Below are 25,667 nucleotides of genomic sequence, written 5' to 3' on the forward strand. Positions count from 1 at the left end.
GGAGATGAATATATATGGGAGATAAATCTAAAACTGAACAAATAACTATGAAATTCATCAACCATCAAAAGGATTATAGGAGAAACCTTCGTGCCAAATTTTGTGAAGATCCGTTAACAAATTACTAAATTATTGAGAATTATTCAAAATCGGACGATCATATGTATGGGAGCTATATCTGTATCCAAATCTCAACCGATTTCTCTTAAATTCAATAGTAATACGGGGAGTCACATGGGAATCCTTTGTGACAATTTTCGTGTAAATCGGTTAAAAAATGACCAAATTATTGCAATACCAGTCCAAATCGGACGAAGCTATATCTATATCTGAAATTAACCAATAAAATCGAGACTTATAGGAGAATAACACGTGCAAAATCAATTTACAAATCACGATATTATTGCAAATTTAGTCTAAATCGGACGAACATATATATGGAAGCTATAACTAAATCTGAATCGATTTTTTCCAATTTCACTTGACTTCGTCTCTAGGCCCAATAAAATGCTTGTGCCAAATTTGAAGACAATTGGATGAAATTGCTACCAGTACTTTGGACACAAATTAACATGAACAAACGAACATAGCTAAATCGAATCAGAAAGTGATTCTGAGTCGATCGGTACAATTATCAATGAGTCGATCTCTCTTTATTTCTTTCTTCTGGGTGTTACAAACAAATTCACTAAGTTATAATACTCTGTACCACAGTTATGGTGTATGGTATAACAATTTCAGCCAAATTGGACAAAAATTGCGGCTCGTAAAGGCTCAAGAAGTCAAATCGGGAGATCGGTCTATATGGGAGCTACATCTCCCGATTAGATTTCTTGAGCTCCTAGAGGGCGCAATTTTTATCTGAGTTGGCTGAAATTTTGCATGTGGTGTTTAACCTGCTATAGCTGTCACATAAACACATCTCCCGATAAGACTTCTTGAGCTGCACGTGGACTTATGTCTTGACTTTTTATAACTGCATGGTCTAAATCGGTCCTGAAAACTTAGCTTACATGTCGCTAGAGGCATACCTACAGATTCCAGTAGCCCTGGAATGTGTAAGGTAGTTCCTAGTCTCGCAAGCTCGTCTGCTTAAGAATTTCCTGGGATATCACTGTGGCGCGGCACGCGGAATTTTGAACTGTTCAGGCATAACGTTTTTTTTTATCAAAAAGCGGATATTGTATCAACGATAACACAGTGTCCGTAGCCGCCACATGACCAATGAAGAAGCTCCCCTAAACCTCACGGCAGTGGTCGCTGCAATTTGGGTAGCCACAATGTCCAGAGGCATAAGATGTGGCATTTAATTCAGTGCTCCAGATGGTGTTGTCCTCAGTGCGGCTGCGATGCACAAATAAGCCATCCTTTGAATACGGCGGAGTATTGAGCAGTAGGTGGACTTTTGAAGCGCCGTCCACCAGACCACAACACCATATAGCATTATAGGTCTGACAACTGCAGTAAATACCCAATGCATAACACGCGGCCTAAACCCCCAACTTTTGCCATTGGCTCTCTTGTTTGAAGTTCAATTTCCTGTCCAGCAAAATACCCAGGTATTTTGTGCTTTCTGTAAATGGATCATTCTCTCAACCCAAGGAGACAGGTTCCACTGCAGGCAACTTGTATCTCCTGCTGAAAAGACCACTTCTGATTCCACCAGGAGTTTATCTCCACAAGATTCGTTAGAACTTGTCATGATCAGCTTCCGTACTATCCTTTGAGATACTAGCTGCTAAAATATAACGAGCTATCAACAAAAATACCATCTGTGTTACCGGTAGTACAAATGTCATTACACACAACATTCGATGAAGCTCAAGAATAAGCACTTATTTGTAATAATAGAAAAAAATCATTATTAGAAATTATGCCTAACAATAATAAGTTATTAGTTTTTGAATGAATTTACCTTTCTGGTAATGAGAGTTTTTTCTGAGCTCTTATAATATATTTGAAAAAGTCATTTAAAGAACTTGCCAAATGCGGTCCATCGTGGAGGGTATATGGAATTCGACTCGGCCGAACCTAACCCGCTTTTACTTGGTGGTATTAAGTGTGCACAAGAAATCGATTCTTGACACAGATGTCAGTCTACAACGACATGGGGTGAAGCGTAATCCTCAACCTATTCTTCAACCGAACATAAGAAAATCATAGGAGTTATATTACCATATAAAGATCTGGAGTAATGGGATGTGAAGTCACGGCAACGAAGACCATATACATAGCGTACTACACTGTTGTAGAACGTATCGATCTTCCGGCTGCTTCGAGAATTGCAGTTAGCAAATAGTTCACAGCCGTTGAGAAGGCTAGGTATAATAAATGACTTTGCCAACAGTATTCTTACCCATAGAGGTGTAAATTGTTGAGTGGCCCAAAGCGAGTGAAGCTTAGAATACCCATGACCAATAGCAGCATTAATATGATCTGTCCACGACAAGATACTGTTGAATGTCACCCCAAGATCTTCGCACGAGTCACGATCTCTAATCTCTGATTAGTCACAACAACAACAGGTTCGCAAGTGTAACGTGAAACCCATTTCTTAATAACCATACACTTGGACTTTAGGGGATTAAGTCACAAACCATTAGCATTTGCCCATGCATAAATCCGAGACAGGTCATGGTTCAGCATCCCGACATGGTCTTCTAAATATTCCTTAGGACTACTTATATAGACCTGCACATCCGCATACATGTGGGCCTTGCACAATGACAGCTGGTCTGGCACGTCGTTGCTATATAAAGAAAATAGAATAAGATCCAGAATTGATCCCTGGGCCACTTCTCGAATAACAGGCAAGGGACTAGAAACAGCTGACTTCGAAACCACGGATTGGGTACGATTGGAGAGATATGACATAATTAAGCGAACAGACGAGAAACGAAACAGGTGTTTAAACTTTGCCGCCAACATATTGTGATCGACTGTATCGAATGCCTTTGAATGGCCGAGGAGAACAAGGAGGTTTAATTCGTCATTTTCCAAGTTATTTCTTATATCCTCCATGACATCTGCTGGAGCACTTATACAACTACATCCGGGTCGAAAACCTGGCTGCTTCTCATAAAACAGAGAGTTTTCATTTATATATGAAAACATCTGCCTAAACATAATTTTTTCAAATACTTTGGACAGAAAACACAAAATGGAAATGGACCGAAACTCCCTGGAATTCTTGGGTAAGGGTATAATCTCAGGGCACTTCCATGCCACCGGAAATGAACTCCTAGTTAAAATACTATTAAAAATGTGGGTAATGTGTGCGGCAAAAATATATGGCAACAGTGCCTTAAGAAATTTTGGTTCAATGCCATTGAATCCAACTGCATCTGATTTCACCATGGAGAAACCAAATACCACATCGCTTTGTTCTATACTCTGTAATAAATGATTATTTAGAGGAGTATTATTATTTATTAATCTGGTTCAAATAAGATAATAATCAGTATTTGTCCTCAGATTATTACCAGCCACTGGAGTCCCGAAGGTCAGCTAGTGTCTTGGTATTAATTTTATTTTTATGTTTAATATGATTTTATAAAAAGGAAAACAAGACGATGAAGACTTAGGTTTGCAGTCTCTTTATTTGTCAAGGTACGGTAAAGAATGACAACTTATAGCTAAATGTAATGACTTATAAAGGGACAAGTAAAATCATGAAAACAATCTAGTATCCAATGGAATTAAAATGGAACAATTTGAAACAATGAAATACAAAAGTAAAACATATTTTCTCTCAACAAAAATTACAATTTATGAGGGTAGTTGGGACAGTTAAGGAAAATATAAATTAAGTTCAAATTGTCAAACATATAATTATAATAATCAACATTCATAAAAAAATCAAGGTAAATAAATACGGCCGTTACATCCTCCCCCTCTGGTGCATTAATCGCCTCGATGATGTCACCAGGACTTTAATGGTTAGTCTTGTTCGTCAATCGTGTGGACCTTCTGGGTGTAGAAGTGTGAGTGTTGTGTTGGTTGCTTCTTCCAGTAGTGCCCGCATTCGGTTGATTGTTGTGTTGGGTTGCTGGTGTGTGCAGCCGTTGCTGATGTGCGTTTGTATTGGTTGTTGTTTTCGGACGACCTCTTTTCCGAATCGGGTAGATTGGTGCAGAAGCATCGCCTTCATATGGTGTGAGCGCTGAAACATGATGTGTTGATATTGGTGTGTTTGGGTCATCAGTCTTAGCTATTGTGTAACAAGCTGATCCTTTTTCCCCAATAATAAGATATGGCCCATCACGTCGTGGTGTAAACTTTGAAGTTAAATTTTGACTTGCTTTGCTTAAGACATGCGTTGAGACCAATACTTTGTCGCCAATTTGATAATCATTTTGAGATTTGCGTTTTCGATCAACGTTTTCTTTATTTTTGTCTTGCATTTTCTCTTGTGTTTCATTAGCGATTTCAAGGGTATCTGCTAATCTCAATAAGTGTGGTGTGATTTGCGGTATAAAGTTCTCACTTTTGATTATGGCTTTGAAGTCATAGTGCACTTCGGTAGGAGATCTCAATTCTCTTCCAAACGTAAGATATGCCGCAGTGTGCTTTGTACTATCACATTTTGCAGTGTTCATTGCGAAACGAATTGATGGCAACATTAAATTCCATTGGGTATGATCCTTGCCAACACAAATTGACAGTTGGGTTTTAAGATCCCTGTTCTTTCTTTCCACAGGATTCGCTTCTGGGTGATACACTGGAGTGAAAGTCTGCTGGATTCCCAAACAAAAAGTCAATTTTTGCATCAAGGCAGATATAAATTGAGATCCGTTATCAGTATGAATTCTGCGTGGAACGCCATATCGAAGTATGATTTCGTTCAGTAAGATTAAAGCACAATTTTCTGCCGATGCTTCTTTAAGGGCAAACAATTCCATCCATCTGCTGCAGATGTCTTCGACGGCGAGGATCCATTGATGTCCATTGCTAGTTCGTGGTAATGGTCCAAATAAGTCAACGGCTATAATTTCAAATCGCTGTCTACTACTGACGGTTTGCAACAATCCAGCTGGTTTCATATTACTCGGCTTGTACTTTTTGCATTCGTCGCATGCTTTCACATATTTCGTGATATCCGATCTAATTCCAGACCAATAAAACAATGGGGCAATACGAGCAATAGTTTTGTCTATGCCATAATGTCCTGCTGTGGCGTCTTTGTGGTATTTTTGTAAGATTTCTTCTCGTAAAGAGTTTGGTATGACAAGCTGGCCGTTTTCCGAGTCTTGTTCAGAGCAATAACGATACAGAATTCCGTCGACCATTATGTAGCCACGACTTGCGTGTCTGTATGAATTTTCATCATTTTGTTCAAATGAGTCAATGATTTTCTTGAGCTCGGGATCGTCAAGCTGGGATTTGCGAAATTCTTCGGATCCTTTTCTAGGAAAATCGATATCAATCGAGTTACATTCGCATGAAATGCAACATTGTTCGCTTTCGCATGGTGGACGAGAAAGAGTATCTGCTACGACGTTTTGCCTTCCAGGGGTATATTCGAAGCGTAGATTATAGCTTTGTAGAAATAAAGACCATCGTGCTAGTCTTCCTGTTGGAGATTTTAAAGCAAAGAGCCATTTCAGCGGCTGATGATCAGTTAAAATGGTGATTTCCGAACCTTCTACATAGCCTCTAAATTTCTGTATAGCCCAAACAACGGCTAGAGCTTCACGTTCAGTTGTTGAGTAATTGCGTTCTGCGGGTATAAGCAGACGGCTGGCGTACTCTATAGGGTGTTCTTTATCTTTCTCCCCCTGCAATAGTACAGCCCCGATCGCGTAGTTGCTCGCGTCTGTTCTAAGAAGGAATGGTGCCGATTCTTGAACTTGTTGCAATACTGGAGGAGAACTTAACAGCTGCTTTAATTTATTAAATGCCTGGTTTTCTTCGTTCCCCCAGTTCCATGTAGCTTTCTTCTTTGTCAAATTCGATAGGGGTCTGGCAACTTTGGAAAAATCGGGAATAAATCGCCTAAACCAAGAGCATGTTTGAAGAAAAGACATGAGCTGTTTCAAATTCTTCGGTTTTGGCCGATTAATTATGGCTGCAGATTTCTCTGGGTCAATTTTAATACCGCTTGTAGTCAAAATATGTCCCAAGTATTTGACCTCTGATCTGCAGAAAAAACATTTTCTGTCATTCAAATGAAAACCAAACTTTTTAAGCTTCTCGAAGGTTTGATCTAAATCAGACAAATGGGTCTCAAAATTTGGAGAGCAAATAATAATATCGTCAAGATAAGCCAGTATTAAGAGCTTTGGCAGACTTGAGCGAAACTTGTCAATTATTCTTTGAAAAGTGGCCGGAGCGTTCTTGAGTCCAAATGGCATTCGGTTAAATACGAATATACCGAATGGTGTGGTGAAAGCTGTTTTAAGCTTATCTTCTTCTGCAAGTTTTATTTGCCAGTACCCAGATTTTAAGTCTAATGTCGACATATACGGTGTTGCTTTAGCTGCATGAAGTAGGTCATCAATTCGAGGTAATGGATATGTGTCGGTGACAGTTATAGCATTTAATTTGCGATAGTCTACGCACAGTCGAATTTCATTATCCTTTTTAGGTATAAGTACCACTGGAAATGCCCAGGGAGATTCCTTTTCTTCTATGATTCCATCTTGCAACATTTTATCCAATTCTGCCTTCAACTTCACTTTCATAGCTGGTGAGATCCGGTATGGTGGATTGGCTATTGGCAGATGATTTCCGGTATTAATTTTGTGCTCAATGTTGGCTATTGGAGCAACAATATTTTCAAATATGTCGTTATGCTTATTGATAACGCTTTTCAATAAATCTTTTTGACTTTCAGTCAAATGTTCAGCTTCGTTTTCTCGAAATTCAAAATCGATCGCGTTTAATGTACCCGCTTGCGGTAAAACTTCAGTTTCCGCTTGTTTTTTCATTTTCTTCAATGGAGGGAATAAATTATTTTCATTTGGGATTTCAAAATCCTGTGGTATAGCATCAGCAAATATTTTTGTGATACCTCCTGGAGAGTAGTCGTTGGCGGGAAATTCAGCAACATTATTTGGATGTGTTGGGTCTTCTTCGCCATATGCTACAAACCATGATAAAAAATCTTGAACGTTTTCTTTCTCCCTTTCGTTTTTTGTTGTACTAGCATTCATTTGACTACGTTTTTCAATAGCCTTAGATGGCGTACATTTAAATTCAAAGATTTTGGATGGTTCGTCAACAAAATGCCAAGTCCTTTGTGCTAAATCCATAACCATTCCACATTGCTCCAGAAAATCTATACCAATTAGGGTTCGATTGTTTCTTGCCTTTGGCAAGCAAACAAAACGAATTCGTTTAAAACGTTTGCCTATCAGAATACAGGCTATGGTCGATAAGACCATTTCTTTTCTCGAACTTCCGTCAGCCAATGTCACCTCTGCAAATACTTCTTGAAATGGGACCTCCTTTTTCTTCAATAACATGAAAAGTTCGTAACCAGCTATGCTTGTCCTGGCAGCTGTGTCCAGATAAGCTTCTTGGTCCGATCCATTGACATTTATATTTATGGTTGGAACATTTCTACCAACAATTGTGGTTTGAATACTATTTAAGTTTAGTTCCTTTGGGCTTTCCATTATCTCTTTGTAGTTGCATTTTGGACAGTTTGACCTGTAAAATCCTGCAGCACCGCAGCCATAGCAGTTCAATTTTACTTCATCTTTGGTCTTTCCCCTCTTTTCGACCTCTATTCGCTTGTAACATACATCGGCTGTGTGGTTCTTTTTACGGCAGTATGAACAACGAACATTTGTCTTTTCTCGAGAAAGTTGGGGTTTAATGACAATTTCTGTCTTATTTTCAGTCATGAATAGCTCTATTTCTCGAGCGCTACTGAGAAGGTCCTGAAACGTTTTCACAGCTTCTCTTGGCACTTTCTCCCGAATGTTGACATTGATTTGATAGTAGATCATATCAATAATAGCACGCTCGGAAACTTTTTCTTTTAACAATGCAAATAACCGCCGTTTTCTGCAGATAAAACTGTCAGTGCTTTCAGTCGGTTTCTGCTTGTCCTTAAAAATTTCGGAGTAAATTCTCCAATCAGATTTGATGGGCGCAAATGCACTTCTTAACAGATTAATAGCATCCTCGAATGTGCTAGCCTCATCTTTAACTCCTTGCCACCATGATGATGCATATCCTTCTAACAAAAGGGGCATACTAATAAGAGCCAAACGATCAGAAATGTGTGTCGATTCCTTGTAGACCAGGATTGTTGCAATAAAATCCTCCACATTTTCCTTATCACTTGAGCCGTTAAAACGTGCGCTGCAAGTACTAAATGTGGCGCTAATTTGCGGTCTTACTTGGACATTACTTAACAATGATGCAATTAACTGCTCGTTTAAGTTGTTATTATTTGACGAACTCTGGCTATTCCGATCGGAAAAATCTGCGTTCAGTGCTGAATAAGCCGTACTAGCATTTGGAATATTAGATGACGATTGATGCATATTTGCTGGGGCTGAGCCTTGAAATTGGAAATTATTTTGATGTGAACTGGTCGATGGCATAGTCCTACTAGTTTCGGTATTAGCAGACTGATCAATTGCCACTTGACCCATGTTCGAATTCTGATCGTTATTTACCGTAGAAACTGCATTATTTCCATTAGAATTCATGGTGTTATTTGGGTTTTGGCTATCCACAATACCTGCGCTTAAAGAATTCATGGTTGTTCTTGGCGTTTTCTTCATTGCAAGAATTTTCTTTATTAAGGCTTGATGGTAACCCTGTTGAGTCTATCTAAGAGAATATCTTTCTCCAGAAGAGTATGTATGTATGTTCGAATCTTAAAGATTGATGGAACGTAAAACACTTCGAATTCCAGTGAGAGCAAGAGAATTTAATCGACACCAATGGGAGAAACAGCTAAAGCTTTAAGCAAGACTTACTCCAACAACAACTTGTGTGTGATGAGCGAAACCAACATATGCACAAGCACAAGTTACGAAGTGATATTGGAACAGCGGCTTGGTAGGCAATGTGTATATCTCTTGATGTGATGATCACAGCAAAGCAACAACACACTGGTAAAACGAAATGCTGGGAAGAAGAAATGTTTTCGCAACAACAAAACCCTTTGCCTAGACTGTTGATAGACTGGAGCTGAAGCAACAGCAATGAGATGTGGAGTTAAAACATGCGGGAGTCACAACAACAACAACCAACCGTGGGCGATGACTCACGTATGGTGATTCCCTTTTTGTAACAACAACAAACAACTCAACCTGATGATAGCGACGGCAACAGCAGCATAAGTGGACGGCAATTGAATAAATGCGAAACACGTTTCTTCTTTTATTTTGCGAAAATTATGTTTTGCAAAAATTTAAATATTTTATGCAAAACTGTTGTAGAATTTTCAGCAAAATATTTAAAAATTTTACGGTGGGCGCCAATTGTAATAAATGATTATTTAGAGGAATATTATTATTTATTAATCTGGTTCAAATAAGATAATAATCAGTATTTGTCCTCAGATTATTACCAGCCACTGGAGTCCCGAAGGTCAGCTAGTGTCTTGGTATTAATTTTATTTTTATGTTTAATATGATTTTATAAAAAGGAAAACAAGACGATGAAGACTTAGGTTTGCAGTCTCTTTATTTGTCAAGGTACGGTAAAGAATGACAACTTATAGCTAAATGTAATGACTTATAAAGGGACAAGTAAAATCATGAAAACAATCTAGTATCCAATGGAATTAAAATGGAACAATTTGAAACAATGAAATACAAAAGTAAAACATATTTTCTCTCAACAAAAATTACAATTTATGAGGGTAGTTGGGACAGTTAAGGAAAATATAAATTAAGTTCAAATTGTCAAACATATAATTATAATAATCAACATTCATAAAAAAATCAAGGTAAATAAATACGGCCGTTACAACTCGAGAATTCAAAACTGTCACTGTGACGAACCTCAAGAGCGAAATAAAAATCATTGAAACTAGAATCTATGGGGTTGGCTGGGATATTAGTATAGTTATCAGAGGTGAAGTTATCAGAGGATCTGCAACCGATGCCAATGGCGTGAATAGCCTTCCAAGTCTTCTTCGAACCGATCGCCGAGGTGAAACGTCTGAGATAGCAGATGACTTTGGCTGATTTTATCAACTTATTGACTCGTGCTCTGTTGGAGCGAAATTTCTCTCGTAGATGCGACATCCTAAATCGCTTCCATCTACGGTATGCAGTGTTTCGGGTCTCAATTGCAACACGATTATCTGCTGAAAACCAAGGTTTAGTCCTTGGGCAATTTCGTGTCATTCTGACCGGGAGCATAAGATCCTGGATAGCACATACATTTACAGACAAAAAGTTCACCTGATCGTCTACCGATTCCATATGGTACAATAAACTCCAATCGAAATCAGAAATTAAAGAAGGCAGGGCTTCGTGATCCAGACTACTGTAATCTCTATATGAATAAGGCTCCTCGTGTGTGGTGTATCCACATTTATTATTCTCAATCGTTTAAATTATTTATTTCTAACAAAGTAGGTTAAGTTTTTATTTTCTTTGTTAGTTTATATAACACTTTTGAGTTAAAAAAAAAATATGTTTAATTGAGTAGGCATTGGATTGTCATTTTCTTTTCATTATACAGAAAAAATTGATTCATTCGAAAAAATATAAGTGACGTGTCAGGAAGCAAAATTAAAAATATTCATAAATTTGTTAATTGTTTGCGTTTTATTTCGTTTTGCACCCGGAGTCACGTCAATTGGTGACCCCGACTACACGTTAAAGCACATAAGACAATGTTTCATTCGCCAACCGGAAACGCCAGCAGAGCCCTAGATAATCATTGGTTCATACAGCGGTCAAAAAAAGTATTCATCATTCAATGTTTTTTTTTTAATAAGTCTACAAAAGACAATTGGAATAAAAACATATTAAACTAATGATGCAGTAGTGCTTGTGTGATATATATGTACACAATTTCATTGTTTTTAAAGAAAAAAATAGTATTTATTGGAACAAAAAGGGCCATTTTACAGCTGAACACAAAAAATTAAACAAAAAAAGTATTCATCATTGCAAAAAAAAAAAATAAATAACATAATTTAAAAAATTTAATACTTTGTTATTCGACCACCGCGTCTTATAACTTCTTTTAAACGGTTTGACATCGATTGGACTAATTTAGCGGTTATATTTTGGTCTATATTAGTCCATTCCTCCATTATCACCTGTTGCATTTGACTCTTGCTCGAAAAATTGCGCGTTCTCAATTTGCGTTCGAGATGTTCCCAAAGATGTTCAATTGGGTTCAAGTCGGGACTTTGAGGAGGAGTTTTAATGACTTTGGGGCAGTTATACAGCATCCACATCTTGGTATTTAAAGCAGAATGTTTGGGGTCATTATCTTGATAATATTGAAAGTTATTACCAAGCCCAAGTTTTACAGCACTATCTTTTAAATTCCTCTTTAAAATGTCAATGTAATACTTATGATCCATTACTCCATTAATAATTTCAAGATTTCCCGCTCCTGAAGCCGCCATACACCCCCAAACCATTAAACCACCTCCACCATGTTTTACAGTAGCAACTGTGTTTCGTTCTTCAAGCTCTGTATTTGGTTTTCTGTACACTATGACCTTTCCATCGCACCCAAAAAGATTAAACTTGCTCTCGTCTGCAAAAATGACTGTTTTCCAAAATGATTCGGGCTGTTTTACATACATTTTTGCGAAGTTTAGCCTTTTCACTCGGTTTATTTTATTTATAAAGGGCTTCTTACGTGCAGTTCTTCCTCTGTAACTATGCCTTTTGAGTGTATTTCGAATTGTTTGTGTAGTAACTTCCTTCCCTAAATATTCCATAGTGTTTTTACGAAGAATGGTCGCATTTGTCTTCGGAGTTTTCTGAACTTGCCGCACTAGCCAACGCACATCTCCAACTGAAAGTGCTTTTGGTCGACCAGATCTTGGTTTATTGTCAACAGTTTTCGTTTCTGTCCACTTTCTGATGATGGATTGTATAGTAGATCGTGGTCTATTTAATATTTCACTGATAGTTTTTTGAGTTAAACCATTCCTGTGGTGTTTTATTATCAAAACTTTTACCTCATCAGAAACCTCGTTTTGCTTACGACCCATTTTGAAAAAAACTATATTTTCAATGAAATTAAATATTTGCTGTCAAGGGCAAAGCCTCCTTTACTAAATAAAACAGAAAAGGGGGATTCCCAAATAATATTTGAATTTGACTTTGATGATAGCACATCAATGATGAATACTTTTTTTGTTCTGTTTTTGGTGTTATTATATAAAATTGCATTTTTTGCGCTAATTAAATTTATTTTTTGAATTTATTTTAAAACATATTACGAAAAATAAACTATTGCATAAAACTGCATTATTTATTTACTTTAAATTTTCTTCAATTACCCAAAATAAGTGAATTTATTATCAATTTTGCTAATGATGAATACTTTTTTTGACCGCTGTAGCAATATTACGTCAAACTCTATAATGGATGACCCGCTACCAACAGGCCCTGTGGAGGTTTCAAGAGTTTCAGGGAAAATTCCACCATTCTGGCGCAACAATCCAGCATAATGGTTCAAACAGGTCGAAAGCCAATTTATAACATCAGGAATAACATCCGATTCAACCAAATTCCATACAATTGTTGGATCCATAGACGCAAGCGTTCTTTCGGAGGTAAGCGACCTTATTCTCAATCCACCACAAACAAATATGTATGAAACGCTAAAGAAGAGTCTCCAAGAGCGTTTCATGGATTCGGAAGAGAAGCGGTTGAAGCGTTTGATGCGTGAAATGGAACTTGGCGATAAAAAACCATCAAAATTGCTTCGTGAGATGATCTGTTTAGCCTCTGGTGAGGTTTCGGATGAACTTTTAAAAACTCTCTGGATGCAACGACTTCCGAAGCAAACTCAAGCAATTTTATCGGTAAGCAGTGAATCTTTAAGCAATTTGGCGGCTATGGCCGATAAGATTTCTGAAACTGCGGAATCATGGGATGTTAGTGCTATATCCTCAAGAAAACCGACAGAGTCTACACAAATTCAGGATTTAAAAGCCAAAATTGAAGAAATAATCGAGAAAATCGAGGCACTCGCAAATCAATTAAGAAGCCGTTCAAAATCAAGAGGCAGGTCACAGAGTAAGTCACGTGATAAACCTTTTTGTTGGTATCATTTTAAGTTTGGTGATCGTGCTAACAAATGTGTCCAGCCCTGCTCATTTGTGCCATATTTTTCTCCGGAAAACTAAAAGGCTCCTCATCATCGGTGACGCATGAGGACTGCCAACAGATATGTCGCCTTTTTGTTCGTGATACAAACCTAAAATATGAGTTTCTCATCGATACTGGTGCTGATGTATCTGTGTTCCCGGCTACCTCAACTGAAAAACGCCAAAATCCATCAAGTCTTGAATTAATAGCAGCTAATGAGTCCCCTTTTAAAACATTTGGTATAAAAACTCTTACCTTAACTCTTGGCCTCAACCGAAAATTTACCTGGAATTTTATAGTTGCCAGTGTTAACAGACCAATAATTGGCGCTGATTATATTAGCCATTTTGCGTTATTGGTTGATGTAAAGAACAATCGTCTGATAGATAATACGTCCAGATCAGAAAGTAAAGCAACGTTATTTTCTGGATCTTTAAATACTGCAAAATCAATTTCATAAAACTCAGAATTTTGTAAGCTTTTTCTAAAATTTCCTGAACTGACGCAAAGGACAATCGTATTTCACCAGTGAAGCATGTTATCCACACAGAAGGTCCACCGGTTCATGCAAAAGCACGAAGATTGTCGCCTGAGAAGCTCAAAATTGTAAAGCGTGAGTTTGATTTGATGCTGCAACAAGGTATATGCCGTCCTTCGAAAAGTTCCTGGGCAAGTCCGTTGCATTTAGACCCGAAGTCAAATGGAGAGTGGCGTCCATGTGGCGTCTACCGTCGTTTAAATGCTGTTACCACTCCCGACCGCTATACTGTTCCTCACATACACGATTTTGGACACATGTTAAGCGGTAAGCAAATATTTAGTAAAGTGGACCTTGTTGAAGCATATCATCAAATACCAGTTGAAGAATCTGACATTCCTAAGACTGCAATTATAACTCCATTTGGGTTATTTGAGTTTCCTCGAATGAGCTTTGGACTTTGTAATGCAGCTCAGTCTTTTCAGCGCTTCATACACGAGGTCATACAAGGTTTGGATTTCTGTTATGCCTATATAGATGATATCCTCATTGCGTCAAACAACAAAGAGGAGCACTTGGAACATCTCAGGAAATTATTTTCAAGATTTCGAGAGTTTGGTGTTACTATTAATTATTCCAAGTCGGTGCTCCGAGTTGCAGAAGTCGAATTTTTACGATATGTAGTCAATTCAGATGGTATCAAACCTCTGCCATCCCGCGTAGAAGCAATCAAAGGCTACAAGTTGCCAGGAACTGAAAAAGAGCTGCGAAGGTTTTTAGGAATGATAAATTTTTATAGACGATTTATTCCTAATGCAGCACATCAACAGTCAAACCTTGATGCAATCTGTTCTGGAAATAAAAAGGGAACGAACGCAAAGATCCAATGGACAAGGGACTTACTTTCAGCTTTCAAGGAATGCAAGAACTCATTAGCTGATGCAGCTCTACTTGTTCATCCAAAACTCAATGCTCCGACATCTTTGTGGATTGATGCATCGGATACAGGAATGGGTGGAGTTTTACAACAATTTATTGGCGGTGAGTGGAAACCCATAGCATTTTTCTCAAAGAAATTGAGCTCGTCTCAAATGAAATATAGTGCATATGACAGAGAACTTCTCGCAGCACACTCAGCACTGAAACACTTCCAATATTTTTTTTTTTTGGAAGGAAGAGAGTTCTTTATTTGCACAGACCACAAACCCCTAATATATGCATTTAAACAGAAACCGGAGAAGGCATCCCCACGGCAACTGCGACACCTTGATTACATAGGGCAGCATACTGTCGACATAAGACATATTTCCGGAAAAGATAACACAGTTGCAGGCGCATTATCTCGATTGGATGCAGTATAATTACCATTACCTTTGGATTTCAACGAATTGGCTCGTTCGCAAGAGTCCGACATAGAATTACAACAATTACTAAAAGTTAACACATCTCTTGTCTTGAAAAAAATGTTTGTCCCTGGCTCAAATGTTGAAGTTTATTGTGATGTGTCAACAAAAGCAATACGACCATATAAAGGGTGATTTTTTTGAGGTTAGGATTTTCATGCATTAGTATTTGACAGATCACGTGGGATTTCAGACATGGTGTCAAAGAGAAAGATGCTCAGTATGCTTTGACATTTCATCATGAATAGACTTACTAACGAGCAACGCTTGCAAATCATTGAATTTTATTACCAAAATCAGTGTTCGGTTCGAAATTTTGACAAATTTTGTTCAGCGATGAGGCTCATTTCTGGTTGAATGGCTACGTAAATAAGCAAAATTGCCGCATTTGGAGTGAAGAGCAACCAGAAGCCGTTCAAGAACTGCCCATGCATCCCGAAAAATGCACTGTTTGGTGTGGTTTGTACGCTGGTGGAATCATTGGACCGTATTTTTTCAAAGATGCTGTTGGACGCAACGTTACGGTGAATGAACACATTTCGAACCGAACACTGATTTTGGTAATAAAATTCAATGATTTGCAAGCGTTGCTCGTTAGTAAGTCTATTCATGATGAAATGTCAAAGCATACTGAGCATCTTTCTCTTTGACACCATGTCTGAAATCCCACGTGATCTGTCAAATACTAATGCATGAAAATCCTAACCTCAAAAAAATCACCCTTTATAACACTTTTGAGTTTTAAAAAATATGTTTAATTGAGTAGGCATTGGATTGTCATTTTCTTTTCATTGTACAGAAAAATTTGATTCATTCGAAAAAATATAAGTGACGTGTCAGGAAGCAAAATTAAAAATATTCATAAATTTGTTAATTGTTTGTGTTTTATTTCGTTTTGCACCCTTAACCACGTCACCTGATTAGAGAAGCACGATGCGGAGGAAACATTTGAAATCTCACTGACAAAGAACAAATCTAGAAAGGTGCTGAGTCGGCATGGATGTGTTGGTCGGTAATAAGCACAATGAAGGCATCTGCACGGTGAAACCTTTGTCCTGCTATGATGACATCCGAGTCTGAAGAACTGTATCATTTAACCATAACTATACCCATGCCATATTCAGAAGGTCCACTGGGCTACATATGCCCGATGTAACTTCTAAAGCTCATTTCGGATATTTCGATCAACTTTCAAACGATGAATAGTACTGGACCTTAGACTTCATAAGCACCTGAAGGGCTTTCATCATGTCTCATTTGGGAGACATGATGAAAGTTGATTTCGGTTTTGACTACAGTTGTATCGGTATATAACCCTATTTCATTCCTAAATAAACCTTCCAAAATCATCTTGAGGGCGAGCTTCTAGTAGATTTTTAGAGCTGAAATTTTATCCAGATTAGTTTCTTATTGAAAGACATATTGAGTTTCAACTTCATAATACGATAAAACATAAAAACCATATAGACAGTATAAAACTTACCATGGTGAGTTTTCCACATAGGTTTTGAGGTGCCACACATGTAAAAGCATATTCATTTTGGCTCGTATTTGTCTTGAAGGTTTCAAAAAACTTTGGTCACAATTTGAGCATTAAGAAAAAAAACCAAATGGTGTTCTGCACACCTCACTATTGTTATGCCGATATTGTCACAAAATAAAAATAGATAAACTGATATATGAGTGTGAAGGCTTTAAATTCGCCTTTCATTATCACGCACTATAATGAATTGAGTGCAAACATGGTGGCACTTCTTCTCTCAAGCAATCATATTATGACACTCATTTATGCCGGTTTCACATATTCATAGTTATCTTAAAATTAAGCTAAAGTACAGTTTGTTGGGAGAGACGCAAAAAAACAATCCTGTGTAAGCCCAAAACAAAAACAAGCAACAGCGCGCTAAGTTCAGCCGGGCCGAATCTTGTATACCCTCCACCACAGATCGCATTTGTCGAGTTCTTTTCCCGATATCTCTTTTAAGGCAAACAACGAATAAAAGAAAATAATTTCTATGATATTGAAGCCATAACAAGTTATGGTGCGATACGGACCATGTAGAAGTCATTGTGTAAAATTTCAGCCAAAATGAATTAAGAATTGCGCCTCTTAAGGGCCCAAGAAGTAAACTAGAGTGATCGGTTTATATGGGAGCTGTATCATGCTATAGACCGAATCGGTCCATATTTGTCACGCATGTTGAAAGTTATGGTGGAAGCCGCTGTACAAAATTTCAGGCAAATCGGATAATAATTGCGCGCCCTCTAGTGGCTCAAGATGTCAAGATCCGAAATCAGTTTATATGGCAGATATATCAGGTTATGGAACGATTTGAACCATACTTAGCACAGTTGCTGAAAGTCATAACGAAGCACGTCGTGCAAATCGGATAGGAATTGCGCCCATTGGAGGTTCAAGAAGTCAACATTCAAGATCGGTTTATATGACAGCTATATCATAACCCTCCACCATAGGATGGGAGTATACTGATTTCATCATTCCATTTGCAACTCCTCGAAATATTCGTCAAGACCCCATAAAGTACATATATTCTTGATTATCATGACATTTTAAGTCGATCTAGCCATGTCCGTCCGTCTGTCTGTCGAAAGCACGCTAACTTTAACTGGTTTAACAGATGACTTTAAGCCGCTTGTCTGTGGCTGCGGAGAATTCCAAGGAAAAATTGACAGTAGATTTGCTGAAGAATGTTCTACTTCAAGACGCAAAATTTGATAAAGCTTCAGAGAATGAATCAGCATTACAGTCAAAAGGTGCCAAGAAAGGTAAGAAGCCAATTCAATGTTCTAATTGCAATGGAAATGGGCACATTTCAAGAAATTGTCCTAGCAAATCGATGTCAAACAACAATGCGGTTTCCAAAAAGCATGGGAGCTCATATGTTTTGTTAGTCTATAGTAACGTTGTTAGCGCATGCGCAAAAACAACCAATGAATATTCAAGTTCAGAATCTGTAAACTCCTGGTATGTCGATAGTGGAGCAAGTAACCACATGACAAATGAGAAGAGCCATATGTATAACATCCGTGATGGTGTTAATAAAAAAGAAATTGTTGCGGATAAGGGTGAAGTTGTTGTGGAATCCATCGGAGATATTGACATTAACGTTGACTTTGGAAAAAAACAAGAGGTTTGTTACAGTCAAAGACGTGGAGTACGTGCCCAACTTATGTGCTAATTTACTTTAGATTCGACAGATGACCAAGAGTGGAAAAAAGGTATGCTTTGAAGGTGGGAAGTGCAACATTTTTGATAAAAAGGCACATTGTGTTAGCGACAGCAAGTGTTAAAAATCAATTACACCATTTGGATTGCAGATCCAATGGAGAAAAGGAAGAAGGCTTTTACACTTATTGATGATTTCAAGTTGTGGCATCGAAGGATGGCTCACATCTGTCATAAGAAATTAAGTGACGTAATAAGGGCAAATACAGGCATAAAGTTTGATCGTGAATGTCCTGGACCTTGTGTTGTATGCGTGAAAGGAAAACTAACACGAATAGTAAGCAAAGAAGTCGGAGCGCGTGCCAAAAAACTGTTGGAAATTGTCCATTCTGATGTAATTGGTCCATTGAAAGAATTTTCATTTTTTGGGGCTCGTTTTTTGCTTACTTTTGTTGATGATTGTTCAAGAAAATTGTTCGTTTATCCGATCAAGAATAAGTCTGATGTTTTTTCATTTTTTATTGAATTTAAGAAACTAATTGAAAATCAATGTTCGAAGAACATCAAAATATTGCGATCGGATAATGGAGAAGAACACACTGGGAACTATTTTTTTTTTTAAACTTTTGCAAGAAAATGGAATAGTGCATCAGAAGTCGTGTCCTTACACACCCGAACAAAATGGAGTAGCCGAACGAATAAATAGGAAAATTATAGAAAGACTAAGATGCATGTTAATTGATGGTGATCTTGATCAACGATTTTGGGCAGAAGGAAATAGGGTCTGGCCGAAAACTAAGTTTAAAACATATGAAAGTTTTCCGATGTCCAGCAATAGTTCACGTACCGAAACAAAGAAGATCTAAGCTAGATTCGAAGTCGTCAATGACGTAAACGAGATTTAGTCAGTAAAAAAAGGTTTTTTCAAATAATTTTAAAATGAAAGATATGGGAGAAGTTTCAAATGTGATTGGCATGAGAATATTTCGGAGCGAAAATGGAATTAAAATTGATCAATCGAAATATTTGTCAGACGTACTAATACGTTTAGGAATCAATGATTGTAATCCTTCATCAACACCCATGGACTATGTCCCCAAAAAGCGAAGCTGAGAAGGAGAAAATGTCGAAAATTCAATACATGGAAGCAATTGTTTGCCGCGCAGGTATCACGTCCCAACATACTTTACGCTGTGAATGTTCTGAGCCGCTACAGTACAAATCCAGATAGAGCACACTGGGAAGCTGTAAAGCTTCATGGAAAAAGGGCTGACATACAAGAAAAACGAAGATGAAGATATAACCGGATACTGCGATGCAGATTGTCTGCAGCAATTTCTTGGACTACAAAAAGCCAAAAAACTGTGGCACTGTCTTCAACTGAAGCAGTGTTTATGGCTTTCACGCAAGCAAAACAAGAATCAGTTTGGCTAAAACGTCTCGAACGAGAACTTGATCGAAATTTTAATGTCAACATGACTGTGGCTTCAAACAATAAATATTCATCAAGGACAAAGCATGTGGACTTCAAAGCCAAATTTATCAAAGAAAAAATTGACAATCGCGAAAATTCTTTGAAGTATATTTTTGAATAAAAGAAATGGTTGCCGATGTTTTCACCAAGCCAGGTACACCACAAAAACTAGAAAAATGAGGCATAGATAAATTCGTTATAAGTCATATAGAATAAAATATAGTTTTTAACGAAATATTTCATTCAGATAGAGTGTTGAGAATTGAATGAAATATGCTTAACACTTTGCTTTACTATATTACAATTTACATTTGTAAGCCTTTGTAATATAAAACCCTTTGTCAAATATGTATTACCAAATCGATCTATAACCTGATATAGCTACCATATAAACCAATCTCCCGATTTGACTTCTTAGGCCCTTACATGCCGCACTTTTGTCCGATTTGGCCGAAATTTCGCATGTGGTGTTTTGTTCTGACTTTCAACAACTGTGCCAAGTTCGGTCCAAATCGGTCTATATAGGTCCTATATAAACCGATCTCACGATTTGACGTCTTGATGCTGCTTCGTGTGCCCAGGTTTGTAGTAATGACGAAAAATACCCAAGAATAAAGCTGCCTTAGAAAAATTCTAGCTTGAGTTAGGAAAGAAGGTATGGTAATGAAATTTGTATTGGCGTAAAGTCGATGACTGAAACCAATTTTTCGCGACATGTTTTGGGGAAAATTGTCTTGTCAAAAGTCGGTGCAATTTTTTGGTACCTAAATGAACAAATTTCAAAACAATCTTCTAGTCAGCCGTTACATACTGCCAAGATGTACCTGTATTTCTGTCGTAGATGTAGCTCAGTTTGTATATAAAATACCACTTTGTACGTTTTAGTACCAAAATGAACGAATATCTAAATAATCTTCAAGTCGCTAGGTACATAGTACCTAGATGTAACTGTATTCCAAATTTCAGAGCTGTAGCTCAATCCGTAAAGAAGGTGCGTTTGAGTACCAAAATGTGCGAACATCAACAAAATCTTCTGGTCGTCCGGTACATACTATCCCAAATTTCAGATATGTAGCTCAATCTGTAAAGTACTAAATAGTAACAATTACAGCACTTAAGTACTTTTTTTTCGACTTATTGTTTGATTTTAACATTTCATAGTTGGTACAACTTATCGTATATTTGTCAAGACATCGATCGTTTTTAGCAAATTTTACCTTTCTCCGATCACTGTTTAACGAAAAATAAGCTATTTCGAACTTTTTGGTACCAGATTTGTATGATATGTTAAAAATTACTTAGTCAGCCTACATATATTTCTTAGTAGAAATTTCAAAGCTCTGGTTCAATCCGTAAAGAAAGTATGAAATGGTACCAAATACGGTACTAAAAGTAAGTTTCTTCCGTTTACATTACTATTTTTGATGTTTTTTCTATCGACCCCCTTTATTTCGCAACAACAATCATTTAAGCCAAATGTTAGAGTTCTAGCCCTACCCGTTCGCCCTATGCAAAGTTCACCTATTTCGTACTATTTTTGGAACTTTTTTGTTTCTAAATGTCCACAAACTGTTTTGGCATCCCAATTTAGGTTGCCATAGTGTACTTAAGTTTAAAAACTCAAAGCTCTAGCTCAGTTAACAAACATGGTACCAAAAAGTACCAATTGTGGTACTAAACGTACCATTTTTCCCAACCGGTACTATCTTGGGACATTTTTGTCACCAAAACTTGTTTTTTTTTTTGAGACGCTCTTTAATTTGAGCCCAAAATCATAATTCCAGCCCCATCCGTTCGCGTTGGGTAAAATATCACCATTTCGTACTTTTTAGTACCCAAACATACGAATATCACAAAACCCCATCTTAGGGCTCCCTACGACCCAAGACCTACCTGATTTTTTCCAAAATCAAAAGCGTTCGTTCGTTTGGACCAAAAAAAAGGACTTGTGCAAAATTTCATGAGAATCGGACAACAAATGCGACCTGTACCTTGATCACAAGAATACATGGACAGACAGACAGACGGACATAGCTAAACCGAATTTGAGAGTGATTCTAAGCCAATCGGTATACTTATCAGTGGGTCCAGCTCTTCTCCTTCTTGGTGTTGCAAACAAATGCACAAAGTTATAATACCCTGTACCACAGTGGTGGTGCGGTATAAAAAGGCAGATTTCTATTAGTTTTTTTTCGATTTTCTCCCACTGTGCGATGGCTGAAGTAAATTAAACATAAGATTGGATCGGATTGTCCTCAAGTCCCGAATCAGGTGTCCGTCCGTCCGCTCTGTGCATCCGCCTCTCTGTTCATCCCTTTTGTCCAGACGTCGCTCTGACCGTCCATCCATTCCACTGTATTTGTGTCCCCCCTCTCCGTCCACGCCTCTGTCTGTCCATCCCTCTATTCGTCCATATCTCTGTCCGCCCTTCGATTTAACTTCTTGAGCACCATTTAAAAAACGAGTCTTATAAAATTATTCACCTTCATCTCCCATTATCCTTTAATTTACTGGCACTTTGTAGAGCTTACACGTGAGCTTTCCTCAAAATTTTACTGCAGACTAGTGCAATATTTGCAGGATTTTGTTTTTGTTTATTTTTTTTTTTTGATTTTTTAGCTTTCTTTCTGTGTTTTTGTTTTCCACAGACCATGGAACACACACATGCGTCTGCAAGTGGGATGTTAGGTGGCAGAGCCGCAGACACTGTTGCCTAAGTTAATGTTCACACATTGTCTTCGTGGCATGTTAGGTGTAGTGGGATGGACTTCTTTACATTCGGGACACACAAGGGGAAAGCAACAACTATTTCAAAGACAAAAGACAGGAGGCGCGATGGGTTAGTGTGGCCTCAAAAAACACAACAACAACCAAAAACAGATACATCTCATTATTCACTTGCACAATAACCAAAACAAGAACAGGACGATTCACCACAAGCGCGAGTTCTCAACCCGAGTTTGAAGAGTTCACTTTTTATGCTTATCTAAGGACTAAACCGAGCCAAAGTTGCCAAGAAACAGAAGCTTTAGCAGAGAAGCCAACAACGATACAGCAATGCTTCAGCCACACGCCAAAGAACAAAAAATTGAAACCGGGGGGTACTGAGACCGAGGACGAGACCAAGTGACTGAAATGGAAAATGTAAAAAGTGCTGAAACCAGAGCAAAATAATGTTGAAATATTTGTGGGCTGCCGTTGCTCGTTGGCTGGTCGTTCGTTGATGGCAGTTGAATGTTTTTTTTTTGCTTTTGTTGTTTTTTTTTTTTTACATGTAAATCCATCCATAAACACGAAAGACGAAGTTCTGTTGTTGTTATTGTGTGTGTTGGTAAGCAGGGAGGGGGCGAAGCGAAGCTCTGTTGTAAGTGTACACGTGAGAGTGTATGTTAATATTTTGCTTCCTCTCATTATTGTGTTTACATTTAGTTTCACATGCACACTCTACACACAACAATACAAACACATACGAACACACACGTTCACATAATCATCATTGCCGGTACGCACGCCAGCCAGCCAGCCAGCCAGCCACCATACATATATTTTTTTGCAGTGAAAGGAATCACGTTGGTGTTGAAGGTTTTTGTTTTTGCTTCCACATTATTTTTGCATGACATAAAATGTTAATGACAACCAAACGACGGCAAGGAGGACCTCTTGCTTTACAACAGCAGCGATGATAACAGTTCATATTTTAGTACATTTTGGATAGCTTTTGCACTAAACCAATAGCAATGAAATCCTATTTGGCAGAAAAAGTGCTTCAACATTTTTTTTCTTCGAAAAAAAAAAATCATCCAAATGGAATAACGATTGCAACTTCCAGGGACCCATGGTCTCAACTCGGAAGATCGGTTTATATGGGAGCTTTATCAGGTTATAGACCGATTTGGAATGTACTTAGCACGGTTATTGGAAGTCATAACATGTACGGGCAAATTTTCAGCCAAATCGGATAACAATGGCGACTTACAGGGGTTCACAATCCCATGGCAGCCGGTTGTGCGCACCGTATTGAACCGATGGAATCTTTCAATGGCAAGGGCTGCCGTCTCAGTGTACGTGTTCGTCCTTTTTCGTCATGGGAGAGGTACATATCGAAGTGCCTTCTCCAGACCCTGGTTCTGTTCGGTTTGCCAGAATCGCCTCCATCATCGGTCGGTGACGGTGGGGTGTAACCGGTGCATGGAGTGGGTACATTTGCGATGTAGCTCTGGCCTGATATAAGGCCAGTACGCGAGTAACATAGGCAGCAGTGGGTCACAAGCGTCGTCGTCTTCGCCTTCTGCGTGCTTGTCGTCGGACTATGTGACCCCCCGACCTCTCCCGTGCGGCAATTTGCGCAACAGCAGCATCGCAGCCCCAATATTGCCAGGCCAGTGCCGGGAAGTGTATAATTTTTGCAATTGAATTGCAACGGTTTCTGTGGCAAGATCGATGATATTGTGGATTTTGTGTGTCGGAAGGACATATTGGTCGCTGCGATCCGGAAGACAGGAGGAAGTTGACCAACACCTGCAGCCTGCACGCTTGTCACGGATACAATGTGCTACGTAAGGATCGCTCAAGGAATGAAGGTGGGAGATTGGCTTTCGTGATACACCATTCCGTGCACTATAGAACCATCCCGTCTGCGCCAGGCGCTATTGACCCCTATATGGAGTGCATGGTGATAGCAGCCAGGTGCGTACATACCGCCGGTTGGTAGCTGTGTCCCAACTAATGGCCAAGCTTACGAACCCGCCATAAGTGGTTTACTATCAGGTCATAATCATCTGGTTCTAAGGGACTTAAATGCGCATCACATTTCATGGCGTTCTCCCCTAGGTAACGACCAGCGGTGCATAGCTTTGGCAGAGCAGATAGAAGGCTCCACGTTTTACACGGTGAATGAGGATGCCCCGCTCTAGGATTACGTGCAAGTGTAGCAGCTCGCAGGATATTTCCAATGCATTCCCTGATCTCCTGAGAGATGTATCCTGGCAAGCCGTCATTTCATTGGGATCGGACCATCTCTCCATAATTCTCACCATCTACCGACCATCCCAGTTCATAACCTTTGAGCGGCGAACGTTTATCAACCAGAAGAAGGCCGATTGGGCTAGCTTCAGAGAGTGCACCAATCGCCGCTTCAGTGAACTGCCACCCCCCTCAGATGTGCTAGTTGCCTAGAGGAAAGGCCGAGACATCATTAACGCAGCAGCCGCTAGCTTTATACCAGCCAGTTGAATGCCCCAAGTACGGCCCAATTTACCCGTGCGCAGGCAGTGGTACTTCGTTGCACGGAGTCCATTAACCCCGGAATTAGTGCTCTAAATCTGGAAAGGTATTTAAAGTACATTAGCGGAACTTGTGGCTGGAACACTTGGAGCAATACAACTTAGGTTTCGGTTTAGGCAAGCTGTGGTCTACTGTTAAGTGATGACAGGACCTCACGACGTTACTGTGACTGATCCGAAGAGATGCGCCAGGTTGTTCAACTGTCGATTTATTGTGATCTCCGTACCGATGCACAGCCATCACTATGTACCGTAGGCAAAGTTACGAATGCCATCTGTGGCGCCAAATCACCCAAGGTCTTGGGCCCCGACGGAATCTTTACACTGATGCTGAAGAATCACTATTTACCTGGAGTTGAGTACCTTACTACTGTCTTCAACCTGTCTTTGAACATTCTTATAGTTCCCAATGTCGGAAAGATGGGCAGAGTGATCGTGATACTGAAGCCTGGAAAGAATGCGAGTACTTTCACCAGTAGCCAAGACGTTTGAGGCATTACTCCTCCCGCGCCTCGTAGGAGAATTTCTATTTGTCGAGCATCAACATGGATTTCGAAGACTGCATAGCACAACTGCTTTGC

The 25,667-nt window shown here is 38.8% G+C and overlaps 1 protein-coding gene across 3 annotated transcripts in view; it reads right to left on the minus strand.

The window, feature by feature from the left end:
• LOC106082749 (probable beta-hexosaminidase fdl) overlaps positions 1–25,667 on the minus strand; it is a 367,897-nt gene that overhangs the window by 53,177 nt on the left and 289,053 nt on the right. Inside the window, exon 1 of one of the 3 annotated variants that reach the window (XM_013245466.2) lies at positions 16,627–16,693. The exons of the other annotated variants lie outside the window; for them this stretch is intronic. Within the exon in view, the coding sequence (XP_013100920.1) occupies positions 16,627–16,682 (56 nt within the window). The 5' untranslated portion in view covers positions 16,683–16,693. Of the gene's footprint in view, positions 1–16,626; positions 16,694–25,667 lie in introns of those variants that run through there. 3 annotated transcript variants of the gene reach the window in all.

The sequence above is a fragment of the Stomoxys calcitrans genome, chromosome 5 (genome assembly GCF_963082655.1).
Source record: "Stomoxys calcitrans chromosome 5, idStoCalc2.1, whole genome shotgun sequence".
In the NCBI taxonomy this organism is placed as follows: domain Eukaryota; kingdom Metazoa; phylum Arthropoda; class Insecta; order Diptera; family Muscidae; genus Stomoxys; species Stomoxys calcitrans.